We start from the raw sequence: 27,987 nt of genomic DNA, 5'->3' as shown, positions 1-27,987 counted from the left end.
CCTGAATAGGGTCAGAGAGAAAAGGACAGAAGAAGGGACAAGGCGACTATTCAGAGAGAGCGCTCCCTAGCGACAGAAAGGGAGAACTACAGAAGCAGGGAGTGACGGACATCAAGAAACGCGGAACTCAACTGGCAAAGGTGAACACAGATTAGCAAAGACTGGAAAAGGCAGGAAGATGGAAACGAAAACATTTCCAGTACACCATGTGGGGCATGAGGAGAGACGTAAGCAAGAAAAGGAAAGAAGCAGATAGGGGGAAATGGAGAGAGTAAACAGGAGAGAAGAAAGAGAAAAGAGACAAGAGTGAGAAGGCAGAGAGAGAGAGAGAGAGAGAGAGAGAGAGAGAGAGAGAGAGAGAGAGAGAGAGAGAGAGAGAGAGAGAGAGAGAGAGAGAAGAGGAGAGGAGAGACACACCCAGAGGGAGGCATAGCACCAAGCCCAGAGCCCGAAGCATCACGAAGAATGAGACGCTGGCCTCCGTGTTCATCAGAAAGTCCTTAGCACTAAAGACAAAGTTTCTTGATTAAAAGATTAATATACCCAGAGACACACAGGTCTACCCCAGTTTCTAGATCCTGACAAGACGGCTGAGTGGGGGAGGAAGATGGGTGTGGGGGCCAAGATGACAGACTGGAATGTATTTGGGAGAAAGAGGTTGGACAAGCCTTGGAGGACGTCCCCTCCTTGCATAGAGCCTGCGGAATGGGAGTGTGCACGTGGAGAAGAGGGAGGGGCATTTGTCCGGGGGTTGGGGGGGCGCTTTAAACTGAAACCCCGCCCCCTTGGTCGTCATGGCAACGCCTTCCCCCACCCCCGACTTCTACATTTCAGCAGGTGCAGAGAGCGGAGCTCCCGCCGCCGCCCGTGCCTGCGGCTCCTCGATGCCCCAGCCTTCTTCTCTGACCCCACCCGCCTTCTCCCCCGTCGGTGCAGGCAGTGCTGGGGTGCTGCTTTCTTCCCTGCGCTGCGCACCGTTAGGTGCCTTGCCCCTGTCCTTCCTATCTCAGAGTCCACGGAGTCCCCCTATCGCCGTCCACCTGTTTCCTCAGAAAAAGGGCCAGCTCGTCATCCCTGCTGCGTTCCTGGGGCCATGGCAGGTCTGGGCCCTGGCGGAGGCGACTCAGAGGGGGGACCCCGGCCCCTGTTTTGCAGAAAGGGGGCGCTGAGGCAGAAGGTGGTCCACGAGGTGAAGAGCCACAAGTTCACCGCTCGTTTCTTCAAGCAGCCAACCTTCTGCAGTCACTGTACCGACTTCATCTGGTGAGGGAAGGCGGCTGGGGGAGAGGGCTGGAGAAGGAGGGGACTTGGGAACAGTCATGTCACACTGACCCTCCAAGCGATTGAGCAGAGAGGGGCTGCAGCTCCCACTCCTGGGCTTGATGACGGGGAAGGGCTGGACGCCTGGGTTCTTGGGTCTGAGGGAGGAGGGGCCAGAAGCTGGATTCTAGGGTTCAAGGGAAAAGGAGCTGGGACTAGAAATTTTGGGTTCTTAGAGAAGGCAACTGGGACTCAGACATCTGGGTGAGATTGGGAAACTGCAAACCTCTGTCTTGCAAGGTGGGAGGGCCCGGGTACCCCTCTTTGCACTGACCTTAGATCCTTGACTCTTCCAGGGGCATTGGAAAGCAGGGCCTGCAATGTCAAGGTAAGAGCTGAGACCTGGACTCCTGGGACCCCTGAGGGTGGAGGCTGGGGCTTCACAGCTGAGGCGGCTGACACACGTGCTCTGTGGTCCCCGGAGAGGCGCGGGGGAGCCCTGGGCGGGGGGTGTGGCAGAGACACAGCCTGTGGTGGGGAGGAAACTCTGATGGCAGGGCCACCACAGCGGAGGTGGTGCTGGGGGCCCCTCCCTCGGCCGGCTCCAGGTGGGGACAGATATTTGGAGAATCTGTTTCCATGGGAACAGGGAGATTTGGAAAAGGGGAGATGAAGGGGGGAAGGGGCTCAGAGATGCAAAGTCAGAGCCCCCCCTGCCGTTGCCATGACAACACCATTCATCCTAAAGCAGGGGCAGGCCGGGTGGGGTCACTAATGGGCGGGTGGGGGCCGGGCAAGGGGGGCGAGTCCTAAAACACCAGCTGCCACTTGGCTGAGAACAGAATGACTCAAGGTGGGAGGCGGGCCGAAGTAGCACCCCCAGACTCACTTCTGTTCAAGTTGCTGCCCTCTGCTATGTCTAAGGATATTTCTGTTGTTTCTCTTCAAAATCTGTCTTCCTCTCTCCTTGCTTTGTTCTCTCTTCTCTCTCTACTTACTTCTCTCTCTCTCCCTCTCTCGCTCTCTCTCTATCTGAGTGTGTGTGTGTGTGCGCACACGCACATATGCACATTGAGGGTTGTGTTACTTTGATTCTCTGTCTCTTTTCGTCTTTCTTCATCTATCTCTTGGGGTTCTGGGTCCTGCGCTTTGTGCCTCTGTGTCTGTCTCCATATGGTTCATGGTCTGGGTCTCTCTTCTGATTTTCTCTTCATTGGACTCTCCATGTGGGAATTCCTCTGTTTGTGGTTTTCTCTGGGCTGGAATTTCTGGCTCTGACTTTTCGTCTATGGGGGGTCTCTCCCTCGTCTCTCCCTCCCTCTGTGTCTCTTGCATTCTCATTTTTAGTGTGCAGCTTTGTGGTTCATCGCCGATGCCACGAATTTGTGACCTTCGAGTGTCCAGGCGCTGGAAAGGGCCCCCAGACGGATGTGAGTGCCCAGACACCTGGTTCTTCCTCCTCAGGCCACGTCCCCGCCCTCACCCCCTCGGCGTCCGTCCCAATTTCTCTAGCTATTTTTAAGGCAGGGAGGGGAGGGGGGCTGGAGAGATAGAGAGAGCTAGTCTGGCCCAGATTCCTTGCCCTTGGCCTGAAAAGGGGGACTGAGAAGGGGCCTGGGAGAGACTGGGGACACAGGTGATGGACAGAAGGGAAAACAGGGGTTGAAAAGACCAAAAGTTATCATTGGGTGGATGAGACTGTCATCCAGGGAAGAGGGAATTAAAGAAAATTGGGATGTGGGGGCAAAGAAAGAGAGAGAGAGAGAGAGAGAGAGAGAGAGAGAGAGAGAGAGAGAGAGATATCGATCAATGGCAGTACTGAAATTGTGAAATAGGCAAAGAGAATCTCAGACACTTGACAGAGATTTAGAAAAAGAGAAATTCAAAGCTGGGTGTCATGACACAAGCCTGTTATCCTAGCACATAAGAGGTGGAGGCAGAAGGATCTGGAATTGAAGGCCAGCTTTGTTTGTATAGATAGTTCTGGGCAAACCTGAGCTACATAAGACCTATCACAGTCGGGGTATATGTGAAAAAGGACGTGGCAGAGATAGAAGATGTTTAGGTGTTTAGGGGGGCTCAGAGAGACCCCACAGGGAACTGACACTAGGTACATGCACGCACGCGCACACACACACACACACACACACACACACACACACACACACACACACACACGAATGTACTCAGATCCACAACCACCTCGCCCTGCCCCTCCCTCTGCATAGCAGGGGCTGCTGAGCTCAGTCAATTCTGGACAGTGATCCCTCCTCCGCCCCTTCACTTTAAAACCAATCCTCTGATTCTTCCTTGTTAAAGGCATCTGTAACCTAACAGTGACCACTGGAACTAACTGCCCATGATAAGGGAGACGTTTTCTTTCTACCGTTGCCATCAGCGGCATGCAGCTGGCATGAAACAGGGATGCTTTGAGGAACAGCAATCTAAATACGGTTTTCCTCAGATTGATTTAGATTTGAACAGCTACATTGTTGAACCAGGTAGTGTGAATCTAGACATTTCCAATCTTATGTTAGCAGTTCAGCAGAGATTGTTTCTTCCCAGAATTTGATACAAGGGGAGAAAGAGTTATATGATTCATAGAGACAGCAATCCGGGGCTCAGGCAGTAGGACTGTGAGTTCAAGGCCAGTCTAGGCTAAATATGGAGACACTGTTTCAAAGAAAAGGCAAGCGGAAACATCCACCGAGGCTCATGAGGCACCTGCTAGCTTGTCTGTTGAAGAAAACAAAATTTGCATACAGGGTTTGAATGCATAGAGCACAAATTGAGTACCACTGTGTACCAGCACTGGGATATGTTTATTGCCTGCCTGTGCACCTGCTTGCCTCCAACACTCTCAGTGTTTTATGATTACATACATACTCATCAGCTCCTTCACACACAGTGTCTGCTTGAATATGGATAATTGCTCATAAGGTTAGATTCTTCTTCTTCTTCTTCTTCTTCTTCTTCTTCTTCTTCTTCTTCTTCTTCTTCTTCTCCTTCTCCTTCTCCTTCTCCTTCTCCTTCTCCTTCTCCTTCTCCTTCTCCTCCTCCTCCTCCTCCTCCTCCTCATCCTCCTCCTCATCCTCCTCTTCTTCTTCTTCCTCCTCCTCCTTCCATCTGAGCAAAGACTCTTGACCCAAAACACGTGATGTGAAAGCCAGTCAGTCCTCTCTAAATGAGGAATTATGTCTTGCAGTGTTTTGTTTTTCTCTTTTATTAAAAAGTTTAAATATAATTAAGTCTTCTCCTTTTCTTGGGAGAGATCAAAAGTTTTTTTTTTTTTTTTCTTTCATTTGAAGGTCTTGTTTTTGTTGTTTTGTTTGAGACAGTACCTCACTATATAAACATGGATGGCCAGGAACTCACTTTATAGAGCAGGTTGGCCCTCCTAGAGATCTGCCTCTGTCCCCTGAGTGCTGGGACTAAAAGTGTGCACCACTATGCCCTGTGTTTTTCTCTGTTTTGTGTATTTTGTTTTGTTTTTCTTTGCTTTTAGACAGGGTCTCTCTATTGCAGTCCAGGCTGCCTTCAAACTCCCCATTGTACAGATGACTTAGCCTCCCAAATGCTGAGATGATAGGCATGTGTCATCATAGCTGGCTTAATTATTTACAGTACATCTTAAGTTCCTGAGCTATAAACTGAGGTGAGACTTGTGCCTACTTATAGGGTCATTTCCCAGTTTCAGTTGAGTCAAACACTTGGGATGCTATCTGGAACATAATAGGTAAAATATTGGGTGATTGAGATGACTCAGATGGTAAAAGCAATTGCATCCAAGGCTGGGTACCTGAATTCATGCCTGGGACCCACATTTTGGAAGAAGAGAATGAACTTGTGCAAACTATCCTTTGATCTCCACATGTACACACACACACACACCCACATTCAAAATAGAAAACTAGGGTCTGGAGAGGTGGCTGGTGGCTCAGAGGTTAATAGCATTTGAGGCTCTTGCAAGGGACACAATTTCAATTCCAAGTATCCACATGGTAGCTCACAACCATCTAGTTCCAGGGGACCAAATGCCCTCTTCTGACCCCTGTGAACACAAGGAATATATGTATATGGTGCACATATATACATACAGGAAAAACACTCATTCATGTAAAATAATAAATCTAAAAAAATTAAAACTAGAAATCTCACTAAATAAATAAAAGCCCAAGAAGGTCTTAATTTCTCTCTCTTCAGGATAATTCTTTCAGTATTTTCTTGGAGTCAGGTAAGTCATAACCTGAGGCTGGGGCTGTAAGGCAGAGTATGGGGTCCCATCCCCAACACTGTAAACTGGCCAGGGTGATGGACACCTGGAATCTCTGTGGTAGAGGTAGAAAGATCAGGACTTCAAGGGCATTCTGAGCTATACAGTAAGTTTCAAGCCAGCTTGTAAAAAAGAAGAAAAAAAAATGCAGGAGAGGAAAAAAGGAAGGAAAAAAGGCAAGGAGGAAATAATTTTCTAAGAACCTTACCTTGTAGGGTGGAGTGTGGGTGGGCGGGGAAAGGTGCTGGCTGATGTCCCAAATTCCTGCATAACCGGACCCTGGACATTTAGTGTTGCTTCAAGACATCGAACAAATGTTTATTTCCATTTGACAGAGAAGGATGCCCCCCGCTCAAAACTGGGAAATGAATTTTCTCAAAAATCACACATCTGGGAAGTGACCTGGCTTTTATTTGGCTCACCAAGGCCAGCAATAAACCCCATCCTAATGGCCACAGCACCAATAACGGCTGTCAGACTAGCAGCAGTCCCACATACTAAGTCCTGCTGTGAGTCTCCCACTAATCTGGCCAGGTCCTCTGGTGCCTGCTGTAACTGATTCTTGTCTCACGTGGGGCCCAGAGAAGGCTGCCTGCAGGGAGACAGGGAATGGAGGACTTGGGGCTAAGGGTGGCCCATAGGTCCTCAGAGAGTAACTTGGAGGAGGAGGAGGTATGGAAGTTGGAAGGGTCCTGGGAAGTCTCATCTTCTCAGGCTCCGAGTCAATGCCACTTTGTTACTTTGTTAGTGAGACGTCCCTGACCACACCTTCTTTGAGCCTCCAACTTCAGGTTTCCTGTTTCTTCCTCCTTTTCTCCTTTCTCCACTTCTTCCTCTCACTTCTCTTTCCTTTTTCTCCCCCAGCTCCTCCTCCTCCTCTTCTGTCCCCTCTGCCCATCTTCTCCGTTTTATCCTCCTTGTTCTCAACTCTCTCCTCCCCCTACTTCTTTTCTTTCTTTCCATCACCTTGTTTTATTTTTATATTTTAAAAATTTTACTTAACTTTATTAATATGAGTATACTTGCTCTCTTCAGACACACCAGAAGAGGGCATTGGATCCCATTACAGATGGCTGTGAGCCACCATGTGGTTTCTGGGAATTGAACTCAGGACCTCTGAAAGAGCAGTCAGTGCTCTTAACATCTACACCATCTCTCCAGCCCCCCACCCCACCCCATACTTCTTTTTGAAGGACTGAGATCAAATCCAGATCCTCATGTATACCAGACAACTGCTTTTCCCCTGAGCAACACTCCCAGCCCCTTTAAATTTTTTAGACAGCGTGTCACTAAGTTACCCAAGCTGGCTTTAAACTCTTTGTATAGCTCAGGCTACCCCTGAATTTCTGATCTACCTGTCTCAGAAAGGCTGGGATGACAGACTCTCACCACCAAGTCTTTGATGGTCCCTACTTCAGCTTCATTCCCCTCCAAAACAGACACAGCCATTTGTCTTACCATGCTATTTAATATTTACCGTGTTTACTCTTCTATATCCCTCCGTTAGGAAGAAAAATGTCAGGTGACAGGGGTTTCTGTTATTGTTCTGTTTTTTTTTTTTTGAAATAGGGTCACGGAGTTACCCCACAGCCAATGGATAATCTTGAACTCCTGACCCTCCTGCATGCACCATCACATTCAATTTATGGTGTGTTGGGAATCAGATGACTCTTCGGATGCTAGACAGGCATTCTGGAGAGCTACATCTCCAGGCGCTGCGTGTGACAGATTTCTAATTGTATTTATGCAGTGCTGGGCCCACCACACAGCAGGGTCTCAGCGGATGTGTGTAGCCTGAAAGAAGTGAGATAGAGCAGAAAGACGACAGAGAGCAAGGCCAAAGGACGAAAAACTAAAGGGCTTCTCTCTAGCTGGGGACATTTTTTCTCTTGGTAGTTCTATGCCACACATGGTGGTCCATGCCTACAGTCTCAGTTGGAGGCAGGAGGAGCAGGAGCTTAAAGCTTTATTACATTTTGAGTTTGAAGGCAGCCTGGACTAAGTGAGACCCTGCCTCATAAGTCTAAAAATAAAAACCAAAAGTTCCAAGGCTGGAGAGACGGCTTAGCAGTTGAGAACATGAGAACATTTGCTTCTTCCTCCCCTCCCCTCCCCTCCCCTCCCCTCCCCTCCCCTCCCCTCCCCTCCCCTCCCCTCCCCTCCCCTCCCCTCCCCTCCCCTCCCCTCCCCTCCCCTCCCCTCCCCTCCCCTCCCCTCCCCTCCCCTCCCCTCCCCTCCCCTCCCCTCCCCTCCCCTCCCCTCCCCTCCCCTCCCCTCCCCTCCCCTCCCCTCCCCTCCCCTCCCCTCCCCTCCCCTCCCCTCCCCTCCCCTCCCCTCCCAGAGGACCTTAGTTTAGTTTCCAACACTCACATGTTGGAAAGTTCACCCTTCCTGCCACTCCAGCTCCAGAGGAATCGGATGCCCTCTTCTGGCCTCTACTTGCAACTGCACGCACACGCAGACACACATACACAAAAATAATAAATCGTTGTAAAAGTCACCTCTCTCAGGGTTTTAGGTTCCTTCCCCTATCTCCTATGTCCCTAAGTGAATCTTCTCTGCTCCCCAGGACCCTCGAAACAAGCACAAGTTCCGTCTGCACAGCTACAGCAGTCCCACCTTCTGCGACCACTGTGGTTCCCTCCTCTACGGGCTGGTGCACCAGGGCATGAAATGTTCCTGTGAGTGTGCCCTGCAGGATGTCTGTTGCTCCTGCCCAGATCAGACGCCAGAGGGCGCTCTCCTTCAACCACAGTGCAATGTCTGAGGTTGAGGGGAGATTTAAGGTGGGTTTGGTGAGGGCCTGGGCCTGAAATGCTAACCCCAGTTTTGTTCCACCAGGTTGCGAGATGAATGTGCACCGACGCTGTGTGCGCAGCGTGCCCTCTCTTTGCGGTGTGGACCACACAGAGCGCCGTGGACGTCTGCAACTGGAAATCCGGGCTCCCACGTCAGATGAGATCCATATTACTGGTGAGGCCGTGCCTCCTCAGTAGCCATGCCCCAACCTGGAACTGAGGCTGGCTGAACTCACATGTTCCATACCGGAGACCAGGATGCGTACACCCTACAGACCACAGCCTGCATCCTTGACTCCATCCCCACTCTGGTGTCTGGGCTCCATCTATTCACTCCCTTTCTAGCAGAAGACCTGCCTTCAGCCTTAGTCTTTCAGATGTGGTCTCATACAGCCCAGGCTGCCCTCAAACTAGATATGTATGTAGCAGAGGCTGGTCTTGAACTTGTGGCCTGCCTGCCTCTATTTCCTAAATTCTGGGTTTCTAGACATGCTAAGCCCTATGCCCTGGAGATAGGTGGTAGAAAGATAAGTCACAGAGAAAGGACACTGACCTTGGATTCTGTAGGTTTTTAAATTTTATTTTTAGATCTTTTTTTTTTTTTCTGTGTGAGTATAGGTGAACATCATGTGTGTAACCAGTGCTCATAGAGGCCAAAAAGGATGCCAGTTTCCTTGGAACTGGAGCTATATAGATGGTTGTGAATCACCATGTAGGTGCTGGAATTCAAACTGAGGCGTTTGAAAAACAAGTGCTCTTAAAGGCTGAGCCGTCTCTTCAGCCCCTTATTATTATTTTAAACATGTATCTATTTGTATGTGTACATGTGTGTGCATGTGCTCTTCTGTTTCTCAGCAAATGTGTGAAGGTCAGAAGACACCTGGCTGGGAAGCCATTTTTCTCATACCAGTCATCAGGATTGGTGGCAGGCTTCTCTACCAGTTGAGCCACCTGGTTGGCTACAATCCCCAGTTCTTGACTACTGGCTGTGGGAAGGCTGGGAGCTACTTCTTGGGTCTCTAAGTCAAGTCATCCTTCTCTGCCTTCTACTTTTAGTTGGCGAGGCCCGGAACCTCATTCCTATGGACCCCAATGGCCTGTCTGATCCCTATGTGAAACTGAAGCTCATCCCAGACCCTCGGAACTTGACAAAGCAGAAGACAAAGACCGTGAAAGCTACACTGAATCCCGTGTGGAACGAGACCTTCGTGTTGTGAGCTCTGGGGATGTGATGGGAGAAAGAGAAGGATCTGAGGGTTCTAGTGGTACACAAGCCCAGGGTGCCAGGGAAGGGGGGCGTGATAGGATGGGGGGCATCTTTAATAAAAGGCAGGAGAAGGTGGGAGACAGGAATGGGATGATTGAGAGAGGGATGGGGATTCAGGAGCCGAGAGACAGGTCTCTGGGTATTTACTTCCCTTCAGTGTGCCTTGCTTGTCAGAGTGAGGAGATCAGAAGACAGAGAATTAGAAAGACAGGATTCTCAAGAAGTAGACAGAGGGGGTGGAGAGGTGTCTCAGTAGTTCAGAGTGAGTACTATTCTTGAAGGGGACTTGGGATCTCAACACCTGCAAGGCATGGCCACCTATAACTCCAGTTGCAAAGAACCCAATGCCTTCTTCTGACCTTTATGGGCACCAGGCACACAGGCGGTACATAGGCACATGCAGGCAAAATGGTCTTGTGTGTACAAAATATTTAAATTCTAAGGAAGCACACAGAGATTGGGGGAGCAAGCTGATGGACAAGTGGCTATTCAGATAGGTGCTCAGAATAAGTGAGGAGAACAGGAAAGAAAAAAGGAGGCTCTGATGCTCTCCTCAGAGAAAGAGGGAAAGGAAGTAGAGTAGCCCGGGAAGAGGAGGACAGAGGGGCAGGCAGACAGGCAATTATGGAGAGAGAGAAAACCAACAAGAGGCTGAGCATTGTTGTGCATGCCTGCAAAGGCACCAACTTGGAGGTGAGGCAAGTTCAAAGCTAGCCCAGACTACACAGAGAGACTCTGTTTCAGATAAACAAATAAGCCAAAAGACAGAGAAGGGGGGAGGGGAATAAGAGAGGGGGAGAGGAAGGAGGGAATGAGGAGAGAAGGGAGGTATGAGAGAGGAGGGTTCTGGGTGGGTGGTAGTGGAGTGATAAGGACAGAGAGGAAAGCCAGGACAGGAACACGGAAACTCAAGGTAGAGAGAAAAAAGGACCAGGAGACTGTGAGAAGGGGTCAAGAATTTGGGAGGAACGGAGGGAGCTTGTGAGAGTTATATTTATAATCTGTGACTGCTCAATTTAACACTGTGGGGAGCCTTTCTGGGGGTAAGAGGTGCTTGGGGTAACGAAGCAGGACACCATGACTTCGGCTCCTCACTCTGCTCCTACCTTTTGCACAGCAACCTGAAGCCAGGGGATGTGGAGCGCCGGCTCAGTGTGGAGGTGTGGGATTGGGATAGGACATCCCGAAATGACTTCATGGGTGCCATGTCCTTTGGTGTCTCAGAGCTACTCAAGGCCCCTGTGGACGGATGGTGAGAAGCAAGGCTGGGCTGGCGTGTCACCTTCTCCCTCCATATGTGGTCTCTCTTAGGCCACCATCTTTCCCCCCTTTACCTTCCAACATAGCTTCCCCTTCTCTTCCTCCTCCTCCGTTTCTCTTCTTTCCCACTTTCCCCCTCTCTTCTTATCTCACTCTCTCTCTCTCTTTCCATCTCTGTGTCGGTCTTTCTGTGTCACTTACCTCCCTTTGGATGTCTTTGCCTCTCCCATGGGTGCCCTGCTTCTCCCATCCCTGCCCGGCCCTGGTCTCCGTCTGTATGTCAGGTACAAGTTACTGAACCAGGAGGAGGGCGAGTATTACAATGTACCGGTGGCCGATGCTGACAACTGCAGCCTCCTCCAGAAGTTTGAGGTACCCTGACCGACTGACTGGCTTCCCCAGGGGAGCCCAGCCCAGCCTTCCCAACTACAGGGCTTTTGCCCTCTATCCCTGGTAGACCACTGGTACTGGGACTACAATTCCCAGAAGACTCCAGGGCTCCTTCCTCAACTCTTAGGGGTCTAGGCCACAGGGTCTCATGGGAATTGTAGTTCTCCATCCCCATAGATTTGGCGTGTTAAGGGCCCTTGTGGGCCTTTGCTGTAGAGCGATTACCAACCTTTCAAGGGGTCCTGACTGTGATTTTTCTTTTCCTCCAGGCCTGTAATTACCCCTTGGAATTGTATGAGGTGAGTATCATTTAGATATCTTTGGATGTATCTTCCCAGTTCCTACCTTCAATTCTGCACTCATCTGTTCAGCACTTACTTTGTGTTTGTTGAATAAAGTCAGTGACTGTATGAGACAGGGCCACTATCATAGGTATCTGAGGTCAATTACAGGTATGTCAGGGAACCTCAAAGGCCTGGAGGAGGCGTTATTCTACCCTCAAGAGTGAGTGGACAGTGAAGACTTCTCTTTGAATTACTCCTTGAGCTTGGCTGTCTCTGTGGACAGGACACGGTTGTCTCCATTCACACTTCCTCACTGAACACTATTTCCTGAAGCGTGGTGCCAACATAGAATCAGGCCATTCCCTGGGGCTCTCCTCTAATGAAGGAGGCAGACTGAGACAACAGAACAGGGTTGTGTTTGATGGTGGGAATAGCTTCAGGCACCAGGGAGACAGCACAGCCTGAGAGTCAGAACAACTTCCTGGAGAGTGCAGATGCAATGAAGGAGGGAAGGACACAAAAAGAGGAGGGAGGGAGGCAGTAAATAGCCCTCCTTTGCTGTTTCAAAAAAAATAGCACATCTCTGTGTTCAAGGGAAGGGTATAGTCATAGGAAACTTCTATGCAAGTGAGAACAAGACAAAATAGTCCCTCCTTCATACAACTCACCCATGATGTAAGGCATGATATAAAGTACATCAGGTCTGGCCTGGTAGTACATCCAGCCATCCCAGATACTCTGAAGGCTGAGGCAGGAAGAGCACAAGTTCATGGCTTGCCATCTACAGAGTGAGTTCAACAGCAGCCTGAGCTATAGAATAAATTCAAGGATGGCTCGGGCAACTTAGTGAGGCCCTGTCTGAAAATGAAAAGTAAAAGGGAATGGGGTGTGTGTGTCTCTGAAATTATAGCTTAGAATCCCTTAGTGAGGGGCTGGGGGCGTGGCTCAGTGGTAGAGAGCCTGCCTAGAATCCCATAGTGAGGGGCTAGGGGTGTAGTTCAGTGGTAGAGAGCCTGCCTAGAATCCCATAGTGAGGGGCTAGGGGTGTGGTTCAGTGGTAGAGAGCCTGCCTAGAATCCCATAGTGAGGGGCTAGGGGTGTGATTCAGTGGTAGAGAGCCTGCCTAGAATCCCATAGTGAGGGGCTAGGGGTGTGGTTCAGTGGTAGAGAGCCTGCCTAGAATCCCATAGTGAGGGGCTAGGGGTGTGGTTCAGTGGTAGAGAGCCTGCCTAGAATCCCATAGTGAGGGGCTGGGGGTGTGGTTCAGTGGTAGAGAGCCTGCCTAGAATCCCATAGTGAGGGGCTGGGGGTGTGGCTCAGTGGTAGAGAGCCTGCCTAGAATCCCATAGTGAGGGGCTAGGGGTGTGGCTCAGTGGTAAAGCACCTGCCTGGAATCCAGGAAACTTCAGATTTATTCCTCTTATTATTTAAAACAAGCAAATCTATGATACCTTAGGAAGTCTTAGGTGATAAGAAAAACATGAGTGTTGAGTAGCATTGGGGATTCTCTTGGTAATACTGCAATCTTCTTTGAGGAGCCCTGGGAATTCTGCTGATAATAATGTGAGCTTGCAGGAAGAAGGCTTCCCTGAGAAAGGGACTGACTGTTGGGTAAAGGTTTAAATGAAGCAAGACAAAGAGTGAAGATCCCCAGAGAAGGACCTTGCAGCAGAGGGCGGGGCATGTGTGAGCATCTGAGGTAGGAGCCAGACAGGAGCTGGGAGCAAGACAGTAAAGTTAGATCAAGGGCAGTGGGGGAAGGGAAGGAGATGGCTTCAGAGACGATGCCTTATCATCTCTCAAGAGGATGATGGTTTTTAAGCCAAGCAGGAAGGGAGGGTTCTGGGCTGAGCTGTGTTGTATATGAGATGATTTGGAGACTAAACTGGGCATGGTGGCACGTCTTTAATCCCAACATTCTGAAGACAGAGACAGGTGGATCTCTGTGGATTTGAGGGCTACCTGGTCTACATAAAGAGTTCCTGGTCACCCAAGGCTACACAGGGTGACTATATAAAAATAAAGAGGGGAGGTCTCATATAGCTCAGGCTGGCCTCAAACTCACTATGTAGCTGAGACTGACCCAAATCTTCTGATCTTCCTGCCTCCCTCTCCCTAGTGCTGGGGTCACGGCATGTATCACCACACCCAGTGTGGACTAACTGCTGAGTTGATTAGTACCAATGATTGTATATGACTGTGTGTGGTGTCGTCTACGGCAGTTCCCACGATCAGTAAGCAACCATTAGTATTACCATTATGTGACAAACTCCGGGCTGGGTTCTGGTGGGGTAGAACAGTAGTAGAATGCACAAGAATCCTTGATAGTCTGGGCATGGTGGTCCGGACCTGTAGTCCCAGCACTGAGGCAGAAGGATTGGTATGAGTCCAAGGCTAGTGTTGGCTACATAATCTACATAATACGTTCCCGAGCTACAAAACGAGTTTCATGCCAGGAGGAGCTACAGGGTGAAGCTCTCTCCCAACATGAATGATAAATATGAGAGAGAGAGACCTGGATTCACTCATCAGCACCATACAAAGGTCCCTCAGAGGTCTGGAGATACAGCCCAGTGTTTAAGTGCTTGTTCCTTAGCATGTCAAGGCCCAGTACTGGGTAAAAAGGTTCATTTCAGGTACTGTTCTAAGTAATTTGCATATGTTAACCACTGACCCTTTCTAACTCTATTGGAAATCATAAGTATCACACTTACATTGTGGACGAGACAATAAAGAGGCCTCGTTGGTGGCTGGGTCCCAAATCCAGAAGGTCAGAGTACTTTTCTTCAAAGGAACACACCCTATAATAAAAGCTTCTTGAAGTCAGGTTGGATGGCTTCGATCTGTAATACTAGCACTTGGTAATAGACGAAGGCAGATGAGGGGGGTTCAACGTCAACCTCAGCTTCATGGCAAGTTTGAGGCTGGTCTTGGCTGCAGGAGATCTTGTCAAAAGAAAGGCAAAAGCTCTGTTTTTCTGTTTCTTCCTGTCTTTCTGTATTCCTCCCTCTCTTCCACCATTCATCTATCCATCTGTCCATCCATCCATCCATCTATTCACCATCTGTCCATCCATCCATTCTCCATTCATCCATCCATCCACCATCTGTCTGTCTGTCCGTCCATCCATCCATCCATCCACCCGAGTGCATGTCTAGCATATCTGCACGTATTTATGTACATATTCATGTACAGATGCATAAGCATCTTTTTTTTTTTCTTGAAGCCCAGCTCTGCTCCAGGTCTGAGAGCAAAGAAGATCCTGCAAAGAGTCTCACAGGGAGTAAGCAGGCTGTCACTGGGACAGAGAGAGGATAATTACTCAGGGCCACGCAGGAGCTGTCCACGGTAGCACAGGGGCCTCAAGAGAGGCCCTGACAAAACCGTTAAGGAGACACCTGTAAAGGAGATACTTGATTCTGGTCTCAAGAAGGTTTGAGAAACAGTTTGCAGGAGATGGCACAGGACAGGCTTCAGGATGGCTCATTGTCACCCCCAAGGCCTTGAGAGGAGATAGAGAGCCAAGTGAATGAGGCCAGGGTATCACGGAAGGAGAGAAACAGAGGGAAGAGGGACGAATGCTCAGGGCCCATCAGAGCCCTGTTTTTGAAGCTGTAGGGAATAAAATCTTAATACACAGAAGCTGTTGGAACCTTTGAAAGCAAAGAGGAGACATGACCTGGTTTATTTATTTTTAAATTGGTCCTTCTGCCTGCAGAGCAGAGAACATATCAGAAAGGACGGCAGTGGATATAGAGGGACACGTGTGGCAGCTGTTGCAGTTCAGTCATGGGACCCCACCCCCTCAGTGGCTCAGGGGCTCAGGCAGAAAAAGATGGAGAGAGTGCTGTCATTGCTCAGTCACTGTGGTCCCCAGAGCGACAGCAGGCAGTGTCAGCTTGGATCTTGTTTCAAGTCCATGTTCTGAGGCCACCCCCCTCCAGAGAACCTAGGAATGAGATCCCACTGTTTTTTTGCATATCCCTCAAGGAGATCCAGTTTAGAGGCTAATTGGTGAAAATTTATAGATCAGAATTCTAGCTGTTAGTTCGATAATAAGTTCAACAGGCTAAGAGAGTTCCTTCTTTCCTCTGGCCCTTCCTTATTCCTTTCCTTTTTTTTTTTTTTTTTTTTTTTTTTTTTTTTTTTTTTTTTTTTTTTTTTTGTTGTTGTTGTTGTTGTTGTCAGAGACAAAGTCTTCCTGTATAGACCATACTGATCTTACATTCTCCATCCTCCTGCCTCAGGCTCTCTATTGCTGGGGTTACAGACGAGCCTAGCCAGAGATAGTTCTTAAGCTAAATATAGAATGAGAATAATGCCATTTTTTTCCATCCTGTCTCTCTTGGTCCTTTTCATATTTGGGTGCTGTGCCTCTTAGGAACATCTCCAGATTCTGACTGTCTCTGGATCTCTCTCTCTCTCTCTCTCTCTCTCTCTTTCTCTCTCTCTCTCTCTCTCTCTCTCTCTCTCTCTCTCTCCTCACAGAGAGTGCGGATGGGTCCTTCTTCCTCCCCCATTCCTTCTCCATCCCCCAGTCCCACGGACTCAAAGCGATGCTTCTTCGGTGCCAGCCCAGGACGCCTGCATATCTCTGACTTCAGCTTCCTCATGGTTCTAGGGAAAGGCAGTTTTGGGAAGGTCAGATTTCTGGGGTTCTTGGGGGATGGGAGAAAGTCTGCAGAGAGGTTGGATTCCTATTCCTTAGGGAGGAAGTTTGGGTGGGTGACTCAACTGAAGGCTCCTGCATCCCTAAATGGAGTTAGGTTAAGATGGAGTATCTGGAGATTTCTGCTATAAATGCCTCAGTGCTAAGCTGGCATGATGGCTCAGCAGGTAAGGGCCCTTGCCACCAAGAGATAAAGGCACTCACCACCGAACCAGAGTACCTGAGTTTGATCCCCAGAACCCTTGTAGTGGAACACTAGAACTGACTCCCCTTAGTTGTTACTGACTTTGACACACACCCTCCCCACAATAAATAATTGTAATAAAATTGTGTGTGCCAATACTTTTCTTGAGGGGAGTAGATGCAACTTCAGAACACCCAGTCCCTTGAGAGAGGAAGACTCTGATCCTGTCTTTTGTATGAAGCATAGTGTAGGGCCCTGCAGTAATGAGTTTCTCAAATGGACTGGCCCTTTCGAACCTCTGTTTGCAGGTGATGCTGGCAGAACGCAGAGGCTCCGATGAACTCTATGCCATCAAGATACTGAAAAAAGATGTCATCGTCCAGGATGACGATGTAGATTGCACCCTCGTGGAGAAGCGTGTGCTGGCATTGGGAGGCCGAGGTCCTGGAGGCCGGCCACACTTTCTCACGCAGCTTCATTCCACCTTTCAGACTCCGGTGAGAAAGGAGGGGTGGGGTCATGGTTTAGAAAGCTGAGATCAGGATGTGGTCAGTGCTGAAAGATGACCTAGCGGGTAAGAGTGCCAGCCTCAGCTTCGTAAGGCTAGAGTTTGAATGCCAGTTTTCACTTAAGAAGTCAGACTTGGCTGTGTGTTCTGTAACCTCAGCATTGTTGGGGTCAGAGACGAGTATGTCCCAGGAGCTCTCTGGATAACCAGTCTTGTCATTTCGGTGAACATTCAGTTCATGAAAGATTTCAAGGCAATAAGAGACTACCACATGGGATGACTTGGGCTCCCAGAGCCTCACAATTCATATGCAGCATGTAACCACACACATAAGCAAGCACAAATAAATTAGTAAAATAAACGAATAAGACTGGAGGTGATGGCACATGCTTTTAATCCCAGCACTCAGGAGACAGAAGCAGGTGGTTCTTTCTGAGTTAGAGGTTAACCTGCTTTACAGAGCAAGTTCCAGTTCAGCCAGAGTTATGTAGTGAGATCCTGTCTCAATAAAACAAAGCAAAATGAATGAGCAATGGCTTAGTGGAAAGAACATACTGCTCTTGCAGAAGACCTGATTTTGGTTCTCTGACACCCATGAGCTGTGGCTCATAACCACATGTAATTCTAGCTCCAGGGGATTTAATGCTCTGGTCTCTGAGGATACCTGTACTCGTGCCATATAAGTCTCCCATGTATACATAGTTCAGAATAAGTTTAAAAATGAATGAATGTGGCCATACATGTGGGATCCAATGTTGTGGAGATGCTGGTGCTGTTTAGGGGCACAGCCAGAGGATGGGATCTGAGTGGGTATGGTCAGAACCTTTGTGATTCCTCTGAGCTCAGTTTCCAATGCCTGTAGCTACGTGTTCTGTAGTTTTGAGTCTAATGACTCAGACGTAAATCTTTTTTTCTTTTCCTTCCTTTTTTTTTTTTTTTTTTTTTTTTTTTTTTTTTTTAAGATGAGCTTGCTTACACCATACTGGGAATCAAGGCCAGGGCTTTGTGTAAGCTAGGCAAGCACTCTCCTATCCCCAACTCTTAGGGATGTCTTCTTCTCATTGGACATGGCAAGAATGACTGGGCTTCCAGGGTGAGCTCATCACTTTTGGATTCTGACTGAAGGATGAGTCATAAAAAAGTATTTCCCTGAGACTGAGAGATTGTACAAGAAGTTAGACTCCTCACGGCTTGGAGAGGGCATGACTTCACATTCCTTGGTCTGAGGAAAAACCGAGTAGTGGCATGTATTTGTCATTCTGGCACTTGGGAGGCAGAGGCAGGAGTATTACCATGAGCTTAGCCTGGCCCACAGAATGATTAACTATAGTAATAAGCAGAGCTAGAGAGATGCCTTAGTGGGTAAAAGCACCTGAGGACCTGAATTTGAATCCCCATTACCCATGTAAAATGCCAGATGTGGCTTCATGAATGCCCATAATACCAGTGTGCTGGCAGTGGGAATGGAAACAGTTCATGGGGTCTTTACTGATTGTCACCTTAATTCTGGGTTCACTAACAGAGCCTGTTAGTGAAATAAGGCAGAGTGAGAGAGATGGGCATCTTATGCCTTCTGGCCCCACACATGCACACATGCGTGCATACATACATGCACACGCATGCACATACATGCACACACGTACACACACATGCACATGCATGCACATACATGCACACACGTACACACACATGCACACACGCATATACACACACATGCACAAATGCATTCACACATACATGCACACACCATCTACAATTCACCTGCTTAGAAAAACAAATAGTTTCAAGTGAAGGAAGCCTGACTATCTTTGACTCCAGACAGTGAGAATTGTGTGTGTGTGTGTGTGTGTGTGTGTGTGTGTGTGTGTGTGTGTGTGTGACAGAGAGAGAGAGAGACAGAGACAGACACAGGATGTAGTTTAAGATTCAGTGTTCTTGGATTTCAGTCAAGTCCTATGAATCGCTTAGAAAACTACTTAATTAGAGTAACAAAAATAAGGCTGAGGAGATTCTGAGGTTCTGGGGCTAGAATCTTGGCCCCTCCCTATATACCTGTCCAATTCCTCTGGATTACTGGCTGAGTGGATCATGAGGTCTCCAAGTCTGTCCCCAGTGGGAGGGAGGAAAGAGCTGTTCATAAACGGCTATGGTGGAAAGTAATTCTGGCATTTGAAAGGTAGAGGCAGGAGGATCAGGAGTTCAAGGTTATCATCAATTACACAGTGGGTTTAAGGCTAGTTTGGGCTACATGAAATCTTGTCTTTTTATTTTTTATTTTAATTTTTTTTAAGCCTAGAGCTAGGGAGATGGCCTATCAGTTAAAGATACTTATTGTTCTCACAGAGGATCCAGGTTCAGTTCCCAGCATCCATGTGGTGGCTTACAGTGATCTGAGTCTTCAGGTCCAGGGCATCTAATGCTGTCTTTGGACCTTGGAAGGCACCATCCATCCATACATACATGCAAAACTCTCACAAGGTGCAAGGTGGGCTGAATGTGGGGGATGGTCGTGGCACAGCCTTTAATCCCAGCTTTAGGAAGCAAAGACAAGCATTTGAGGCCAGCCTGGTCTACAGAGCTAGTTCCAGGACAGACAGAGCAACACTGAGAAATAAAACAAAAAAACAAAAAAACAAAACAAAACAAAAAAAGAAAAAAAAAAGAAAAAAAGAAAGGAAAGGAAAGGAAAATAGAAGAAGAAAAGAGAAGAAAATAAAAGAAAAAAAGCCACGGGGCAGTGGTGGCATATGCCTTTAATCCCAGCACTTGGGAGGCAGAGGCAGGTGGATTTCTGAGTTCGAAGCCAGCCTGGTCTACAGAGTGAGTTCCAGGACAGCCAGGGCTACACAGAGAAACCCTGTCTCGAAAAAACAAAACAAAAAACAAAAAAGAAAGAAAGAAAAGGAAAAAGCTTTTCTGTTCCGGTGTAGGTGTAGCCCTGTCACTAAGCCACGCCCATTCCTCCTTAGGACCGCCTGTATTTTGTGATGGAGTACGTTACTGGGGGAGATTTAATGTACCACATTCAGCAATTGGGCAAGTTTAAGGAGCCCCACGCAGCGTAAGTCTCAGCAATGGTGAAGGGAGTGGGAGGTGGGAGGACTCATCCTGTTATTGACCTTCTAACTTGCCACGTGCTCCTCCAGATTCTACGCTGCGGAAATCGCCATAGGCCTCTTCTTCCTTCACAACCAGGGCATCATCTACCGGTCAGTAGCCCCAACAATTTCTGGAGAGGAAAAATAGGTCCCTGTAGGGGATGAGATTTCAACACAGAGCTCTGGATTGTTGAACGATAGTTGCCTCGGGTTTTCCTTCCTATTGCTGTGTTAAAGTACACTACAAGGGGGCTGGAAGGACGGCTTCAGCAAGGCTGGATCTGCACTTGCAGAGGACTGAAGTTTGGTTTTCAACACCCATACCAGGTTGCTCACAAGTGCCCGTAACTCCAGCTCCCAGAGATATGACATCCATGTATCCATGTTCACACCCTGCCCCAGCCATCTGGACACATGCACACGCGCGCGCGCACACACACACACACACACTTATTGAACCAAAAACCAAACCAAACCAAAAACAACAACAACAACAACAAACACCCAAAGGGAGGAAACATTTGGCTTGGCTCACAGTTTCTGTCATTGAGGGGAAGTCAAAGTAAAATAAACTTGAAGCAGCTATTTATGTCCACAGTTAAGAACAGAGAACATGCCCTGCAGTGGTGGCCATCTCTTTAATCCCGGGACTCAGGAGTCAAAAGCAGATGGATGTCTGAGTTTGAGGCCAGCCTGGTCTACAGAGCACGTTGTAGGACAGTCAGGGCTACACAGAGAAACCCTGTCTTAAAACAAAGAGCAGAGAGCAATGGATTGATTCACAAAGCTTGTGCTCAGATAACATAGTCCATAAACTCTCTTGCCTGGGATGTGGGACCACCCACACTAGGCTAGGTCTGCCTGCCTCAATTAAAGTAATGAAGAGAGTCCTCAACAAACTTGCCTACAGGCCAACCTGATCCAGACAATCCCTCACTGAAACTCTCTTCCTGGGAGATCGTGGGTTCTATCTAGTTGACATTGAACACTAACCATTGCACTGTCCTCCCTTGTATTGTCATCCTCCAGGGACCTCAAGTTGGACAATGTGATGTTGGATGCTGAAGGACACATCAAGATCACAGACTTCGGCATGTGTAAAGAGAATGTCTTCCCTGGATCCACAACCCGTACCTTCTGTGGGACCCCAGACTACATAGCACCTGAGGTAACCCTGAGCCTGCTGCTCTGTGGGTATCTCTCAGTGGGTGCAATTGTCTAGTAGTCAAAGTAGGCGAGGCTTGTCCTTAATTTGTAGGTGTCTTACCAGCTTCCCACCTATGGTAGCACTTAAAGTCAAGGGATGATTCACATCACGTTAAGAGAAGAAACCAACAAATTGACACATGCATTTAGCGCTCAGCTCACACACTCCATACCATTCATACCCTTCAGGCTTCCCTACCTAGGGAATGGTGCCACCCACAGTGGGCTAGGTCTGCCTACCTCAAACGGGTAAAGCAAGCAGGACTTGAGGATGGATAGTGGACATGAATGTGATTGGCTTGTAGGAGTGTGAGTAGAATACACACTATCCCAGAGTAGAGAAGGTGGAGACTATTTCTAGTGAGTTTTGAGTGGGCAGGCCTGAGAACACGATGCCTACTGTGAGGCTTTGTGTCTTCTGGATGCTGGTTGGGTGGAACTTACCCTTTAGTACAGAACTGAATGGCAGCTCATTGGTAAACAGTACATATGTAGCTTTGTTGTTGATTTTTACATGTGTGTGTAGTATGTATGTGTGTGTATGTTTTCATGTGTGTGGACACCTTTGTGCATGCATGTGGAGGCCCAGGGTTATGTTAGGAATCCTGTATCACTCTCCTGTTTTATTCATTGAGGTAAATTCAGTCAAACCCAGAGTGTGCTGATATGTTAATCTCCCTAGCTAGCTTATACTAAGGTTCTTCTGCCTCCTCCTTCCGAGGCTGGAATACAGGTGGCCTGCTATACCCACCTGGCATTTATGTGGGTTCTGGGGATGCAAATGCTGGCCCTTATACTTATGTAGTAAGTAGTTTTAATCACTGAGCCATCCCTTTGGTCATCTTTCTGTTTTTAAGACAGGGTATCATGTATTCCAGGCTGGCTTTGAACTCACTGTGTAAAGGATTATGACCTTGAACTTATGATCCTTCTTCCTGTATCTCCTTAGTGTTAGAACAACAGCTGGCATTAGATAGCATACCTGGCTTTATGTGTTACTGGGCTTCAGACCCAGGTTTTTATGTATCCTGGGGAAACAGTTTGCTAAGTTGCACCTTATACTTTTTTTTTGTCCTAATATTGGGAGTTGAACACAGGCCTTCAACTTACCCATGGTTCTATAGTGCCAGTAGATCACCCTCCTGACACTCTGATAGGGCATGGCCAAAATCTTGAATTTCCTAGAGAAGCAGAAAACTGACCCTTGGATACTTATTTCCTTCCTTCCTTCCTTCCTCTCTCTCTCTCTCTCTCTCTCTCTCTCTCTCTCTCTCTCTCTCTCTCTCCCTCTCCCTCTCTCCCTCTCTCCCTCTCTCCCTCTCTCCCTCTCTCCCTCTCTCTCCCTCTTTCTTACTTTTTCCCTATCTGTTTGCTTTGTTTTTCAGGACAGGGCTTCTCTGTGTGACAGCTCTAGCTGTCCTGGAACTTACTATGTAGACCAGGCTTGCCTCAAACTCACAGAGCTCTTCCTGCCTTGAGAGTGCTGGGATTAAGAGCAGGCACCACCACTGTCTGGCTAACCCTTGGATATTTTCAATGGTGCTAAGAGGCTGGAGCTAATATTCTGAAGGTTCATACTGTAGCTGGGTAGTATGCCTACACTGGCTTTACTAAGCTGTGGAGGTCATTGTACGGGGTAGGAGTGTTGTCTCTTGACCTTTACCATAGATCAGTGCTAGGGCCCAAGTAATCAGTGCCACTGGTCGAAAAACCTTCCTGGTAATCTGAACTCACTGTCACAAGGTAGAAAAACACGAATGTAATCTTGACTCTGACTCTGGGTTATTGAGAGTAGAGTTCGTTAGGCTTAAGAATCTCTTGTCTCAGTCAGGTGTGGTGGCACATACCCTATGAAGTGCTGGGTACTTCAGGAGGCAGATGGAGGTGGATCTCTGTGAGTTGGAGGCCAGCCTGGTCTACAAAGACAGTCCAGGACAGTCAGGGTTCTGTTCAGCATAGAATCTCCTATCTCAGCATTTGTTAGGCTGAACTGGGAGAATCTCCATTTTGGGTGAGGACAGCTGGAGATATCTAGTGAGACACTGTCTAGGGAAAAAAAAAAAACAGAAAGTAAAAGGAATAAGAAAATAATCGACTCAGGTATGGTGGCTCACTCTTGGAATCCTAACATGCAGGAGATGGAGGCAAGAGGATCAGAAGTTCAAGGACATTCTTGTCTACATAGAGAGCCAGCCTGGGCTCATGAGGTCTTATCTCAAGAAATGTTTTTCTGGTCTTTAAAATTCATGAGGGTCAGCCAGATGGCTTAGTGGGTAATGTAGTTACTGCCAAGACTGACTGATCACTTGGGATTTATCCCAGGAACCCACATACTGGAAGCAGACAACTGGCTCCTGAAAGTCTTTTCTTCCACACAGAAGCTATGGTGTGCATATATTTTTCTCAGTAAATTAATTAAAAAATGTGCTAAAAATGAGGTTTAGTCAAGCCTGGTAATGCATGCCTTTAATACCAGCACTATGGAGGCAAAAGCAAACAGATCTTTTTGAGTTTGAGGCCAGACTGATCTACAGAGTAAGTTCTAGGACAGTTAAGGCTATTATGTTACACAGAGAAAACATGTCTCAATCCCCCCATACACACAAAAAAAAAAAAAAAGAAAGGAAGAGAGAGAGAAAGAAAAAGAAAGAAAGGAAGGAAGAAAGAAAGGAAGGAAGAAAGAGAAAGGTTTAGCTCTGTATGTTTAGCATTCAAACAGAAGGTGTGGTTACCCAAATTTTCTACATGGGTAGTATTTATGACTTGATCCTTAGATAGGCTTTAACATATTATTAAATTTATTATTTGGCACACATGTCACAGCATGTATGTAAAGATCAGAGAAAAACTTTGTGGAGTCTAATTTAATTTCTCTCTGCTTTAAAAAAACATTATGTGCGCCGGGCAGTGGTGGCGCATGCCTTTAACCCCAGCACTTGGGAGGCAGAGGCAGGAGGATTTCTGAGTTCGAGGCCAGCCTGGTCTACAGAGTGAGTTCCAGGACAGCCAGGGCTACACAGAGAAATCCTGTCTCAAAAAACAAACAAACAAACAAAAAACAGTGTGTGTGTGTGTGTGTGTGTGTGTGTGTGTGTGTGTGTGTGTACATGACACAGCTTGCATACTGAGGTCAAAGAACAACTTTAGGGAGGTAGTTTTCTCCTCCCACTGTGAGTCCTAGGAATTGAATGCCAGTCAACAGGTTTGTTGTGTCAAGGGGCTTTTTGCCTGCTCCCATCTTTCCAGCCCTTACATGGACTTTATATATTGACAGTTAAAGAAGCTTATAAGTATATAAACATTGTTTCCTGGATTTTCCAAAGGGTGGAGCTGCTGCTAAAGTAGTCAGAGTGGAAAGTTCCTGAAGTGGGTCAGGATCCAGAGAGAGAGAAGCCATAGGAATCCTGCAACCCTAAAAAACAAACATCTGTATTCCCAGCACTTCGGAGGTGGAGGCAGGAGAATAAAGAGTTCAGAGTGATCCGACACATAGTTAGTTCAAAGCTAGCCTGAACCACACGAGACCCCGTCTCCAAAAAATGTCACACACTCTGCTTTCTCTTTCTCTTTTAGATCATTGCCTACCAGCCTTACGGGAAGTCTGTGGACTGGTGGTCTTTCGGGGTCCTGCTGTATGAGATGTTGGCAGGACAGGTATGGCAAAGTACGGAATGCTGGCTTAACTAATGGCCTCAGAGAGTCGGGTGTCCCTTTTTATGTGGCATTATTCTAGTAGGAACAGGATGGAAAGGTTATCCAGTCTAAGGAAACAAGCTGATCTGCGGGGGACAGCTCAGCGCTGTCCGCGGTCCTGAAGCATTGTTTTACCCACGACGGTTGGGGATTTGTTTCCTTTTGCTTGTGGATCGATCTCTTTAGCAGCCTGAAGCGTAACAACAATGGCTGCAACAGTGTGATAGCCGTAGTGTGCACATGGAAAGATGTTTGTAAATGAAAGAGAGAACTGTATGTGGCATTGTGTGCCTGTAACTCCAGCACTTGGGAGGTGGACATAGGGGATCAGGATTTCAGGGGTCATCTTTGCAGTCATAGCCTGGGCTACATAAGACCCTGTCTTAAAACAGACAAACAAGCAGACAAACAAAACCTTTACGTTGTGTTGCCTTTCCTAACCACAGAAGTCTAAGCCACTTAGTCAGTGAGGATAATCATTTCTAGTCTTTCCTGTATCCTGTTCCCTCCATTAGATGACATACCGCCAGAGATTTACATAGCAGAAGACAGCCGGACAGTAGAGTGATGCACAGAACTAGGGCATGTATGATGAGGAATTAGAGATGAAAATGGAATCATTTTCCTGCTTTTATCCGAGGCACTTGTCCATAGGGGTGGGGTGGGGTGGGGGAATGCAGTATCATGATGCTTTTGTTTGAAGTGGGTACTGAAGGGATCCAGGTTTGGGAAAGGCAGCCTCTCCAGTCTCTGACTTAATTCTGCCTCCTTTTAAAAAGCCGCCCTTTGATGGGGAAGATGAAGAGGAGCTGTTTCAAGCCATCATGGAACAAACTGTCACCTATCCCAAGTCACTTTCCCGGGAAGCTGTGGCCATCTGCAAGGGGGTGAGAGCCCCAACTCCCAGCTGTTTCAGACCCACAACCCATATACCTCAGTGGCCATCTCTTTTATAAAAAAATGCTCCTATCACTCAAACCTTCCTACAACCATCTCCTGCAAAAGTTGTTTTGAACAATGTTTTGCTGTCTTGCTGTCACCCCAGACCAAGGGTGGCCCCTGCCTCACCCTGTCCCACTGCAGGGAATGTCAAAAGGGCAGAGCCTGTCTTTCTAGAGCTGGGTAGGTCAGATTACCCTTAATCTCCATGACATATTCTTCACGGGTCCTGATGAGTCATCCCAACCGTGAGCCTCAGTTTTTTCTTCCTCTGTTGATGCAGAAGGAAGTGCATGGACAATAGGAGCTCTCCCCATCTCGTCCTCTCTCCTTCCTTTCTTGGACTGTTCCTATGTCTCCATTTCCCCCTCTCTGACTCTTATATCACCACACTTGATTTTTAAAAGCATTTTAAATTGAATTTTTAGTGTATTGATTTGTGTGTGCGTGCACACATACATCATAACACAGATGTGGAGTTCAGAGGACAATGCCAAGGAGTAATTTTTTTTCCCTTCCAACGTGTGTGTCTTAGGGATCAAACTCAGGTCATCTGTCAGACATGGTGACAAGTGCCTTTACTCACTGAGCTATCTGACAGGCCCTCTCTGTGTGCTTTCCACAGTTCCTGACCAAGCACCCAGGAAAGCGCCTGGGCTCAGGGCCAGATGGGGAACCCACCATCCGGGCTCACGGCTTTTTTCGCTGGATCGATTGGGAGAGGTTGGAGAGACTGGAAATTGCGCCTCCTTTCAGACCACGTCCGGTCAGTTGCCCTCCCAACTTCCGTCCCTCAAAGTTGGGGCTCCCGAATTTCAATACTTGTATGTGGAGGTGGGGGGGGGACCCTTCGGTAGAGAGGCTTCTAAAAGGATGAACAGAGACCACGGGGATTTGTATAGATTCTGATTATCAGAGCTTAATTTTCCATTCGCTCGTATCGCAGTGTGGCCGCAGTGGCGAAAACTTTGACAAGTTCTTCACGCGGGCGGCGCCAGCATTGACCCCGCCAGACCGCTTGGTCCTAGCCAGCATCGACCAAGCTGATTTCCAGGGCTTTACTTATGTGAACCCGGACTTCGTGCACCCAGATGCCCGCAGCCCCACAAGCCCTGTGCCCGTGCCTGTCATGTAATTTTATCGGCTGCCGCTAGGTGTCCCCAGTGCTCCCTCCGCCAAGCGGGCTGTATCACCCAACCACCCCCATCCCGGCTCTAGTCCGAATTCTAGATCTCTTACTCCACCCAGCCTCCTGGCCTCTTTCACGCACCCCAACGGGTTCTAGATGCTGTTCCCCAGCATTGCTGGCATTTTAAACTTCAAACAGTCTCTAGAGCCTTTCTGTGTTCTAGATTCCGTTGTGCTGAGCCCTGTTTCCCCCCCCCCCCCAACATCTGGATGCTGTTCCAGCTCTTCCCAGAAACCCCACTCCGTGTTGGGTTCTAGACTCTATCTTGGTAGTTTTATGCCTTCTCTCTCCCTACACCACCCTGGGGGAAATAGTCTCATGAGATTGCCTGCTCCAGACTAAGATTCCAGATCCGCTCCTCGCATCCTTCAAGGCCCCTCCCACCTCCACTTCAGTTGTAGAGTTAAGTGGGAGGCTGGGCTCCGCGTTCTAGGCCACCTCCCTTCCACGCTCTGGGGATTCCTGGCATGCACGGAGGATTCTTTTCCCGACTTTTTCTCAGTCAGCTTTTGTTCTAGACTTGTTCCAGAACCTCTCACCTGCTCACTTGCCCCGTGCATGGCTCCAGCCTTGGTCGGAATCACACACACACACACACACACACACACACACACACACACACACACAAACACACACACACCTTGTCCTCCCCTCCGCAGTGCCTGCCACTTTCTGGGACTTTCTCATCTCCCACCCCCTTCCTTTATCCTCTCCCACCCAGACACAGCTGCTGGAGAATAAATTTGGGATGCTGATGCTAAAATGTTTGGATGTTTTCTTGTTAAGCTTGGGGGATGAAGTGGGTGCGGAGGTGGGCCGGCTGTACATAGAAACAAACATGGTGGGTAGTGAAGAGAATGCACAGACCTGTAAAATGAAAGAGAAGACAACCTCGGCATGAAAGCGGCAAACAAACTGTTTCAGAGACGACCAATGTGACCACATTGGTATAACATACTCAATAAATAA

The 27,987-nt window shown here is 48.1% G+C and overlaps 1 protein-coding gene across 1 annotated transcript; it reads left to right on the top strand.

Annotated features, from left to right (window-relative positions):
* The first annotated feature begins 815 nt into the window (after positions 1–815).
* On the top strand, positions 816–27,771 carry Prkcg (protein kinase C gamma). The gene is made up of 18 exons (XM_076927821.1): positions 816–1,263; positions 1,617–1,648; positions 2,608–2,690; positions 8,103–8,214; positions 8,375–8,506; positions 9,388–9,544; positions 10,716–10,850; positions 11,143–11,230; positions 11,518–11,547; positions 16,021–16,173; positions 16,694–16,882; positions 19,863–19,954; positions 20,040–20,102; positions 21,021–21,159; positions 24,771–24,851; positions 25,670–25,777; positions 26,455–26,595; positions 26,776–27,771. The coding sequence occupies exons 1-18, from the start codon at positions 1,094–1,096 to the stop codon at positions 26,962–26,964; spliced, it is 2,094 nt and encodes a 697-aa protein (XP_076783936.1). The 5' UTR covers positions 816–1,093; the 3' UTR covers positions 26,965–27,771.
* The last annotated feature ends 216 nt before the right edge of the window (positions 27,772–27,987 follow it).

The sequence above is a fragment of the Arvicanthis niloticus genome, chromosome 30 (assembly GCF_011762505.2).
Source record: "Arvicanthis niloticus isolate mArvNil1 chromosome 30, mArvNil1.pat.X, whole genome shotgun sequence".
Lineage (NCBI taxonomy): Eukaryota > Metazoa > Chordata > Mammalia > Rodentia > Muridae > Arvicanthis > Arvicanthis niloticus.
Note: the sequence above shows the minus strand (reverse complement) of the source record. Positions and strands in the feature narration are given on the sequence as shown.

Bases quoted from the DNA above. Each gene is read 5' to 3' on its own strand.
- Prkcg (XM_076927821.1), top strand. From the start codon at position 1,094: ATGGCAGGTCTGGGCCCTGGCGGAGGCGACTCAGAGGGGGGACCCCGG. The intron at 11,548-16,020 runs GTGAGTATCATT...CTCTCCTCACAG, and splicing joins ACCCCTTGGAATTGTATGAG to AGAGTGCGGATGGGTCCTTC. The intron at 25,778-26,454 runs GTGAGAGCCCCA...TGCTTTCCACAG, and splicing joins CTGTGGCCATCTGCAAGGGG to TTCCTGACCAAGCACCCAGG.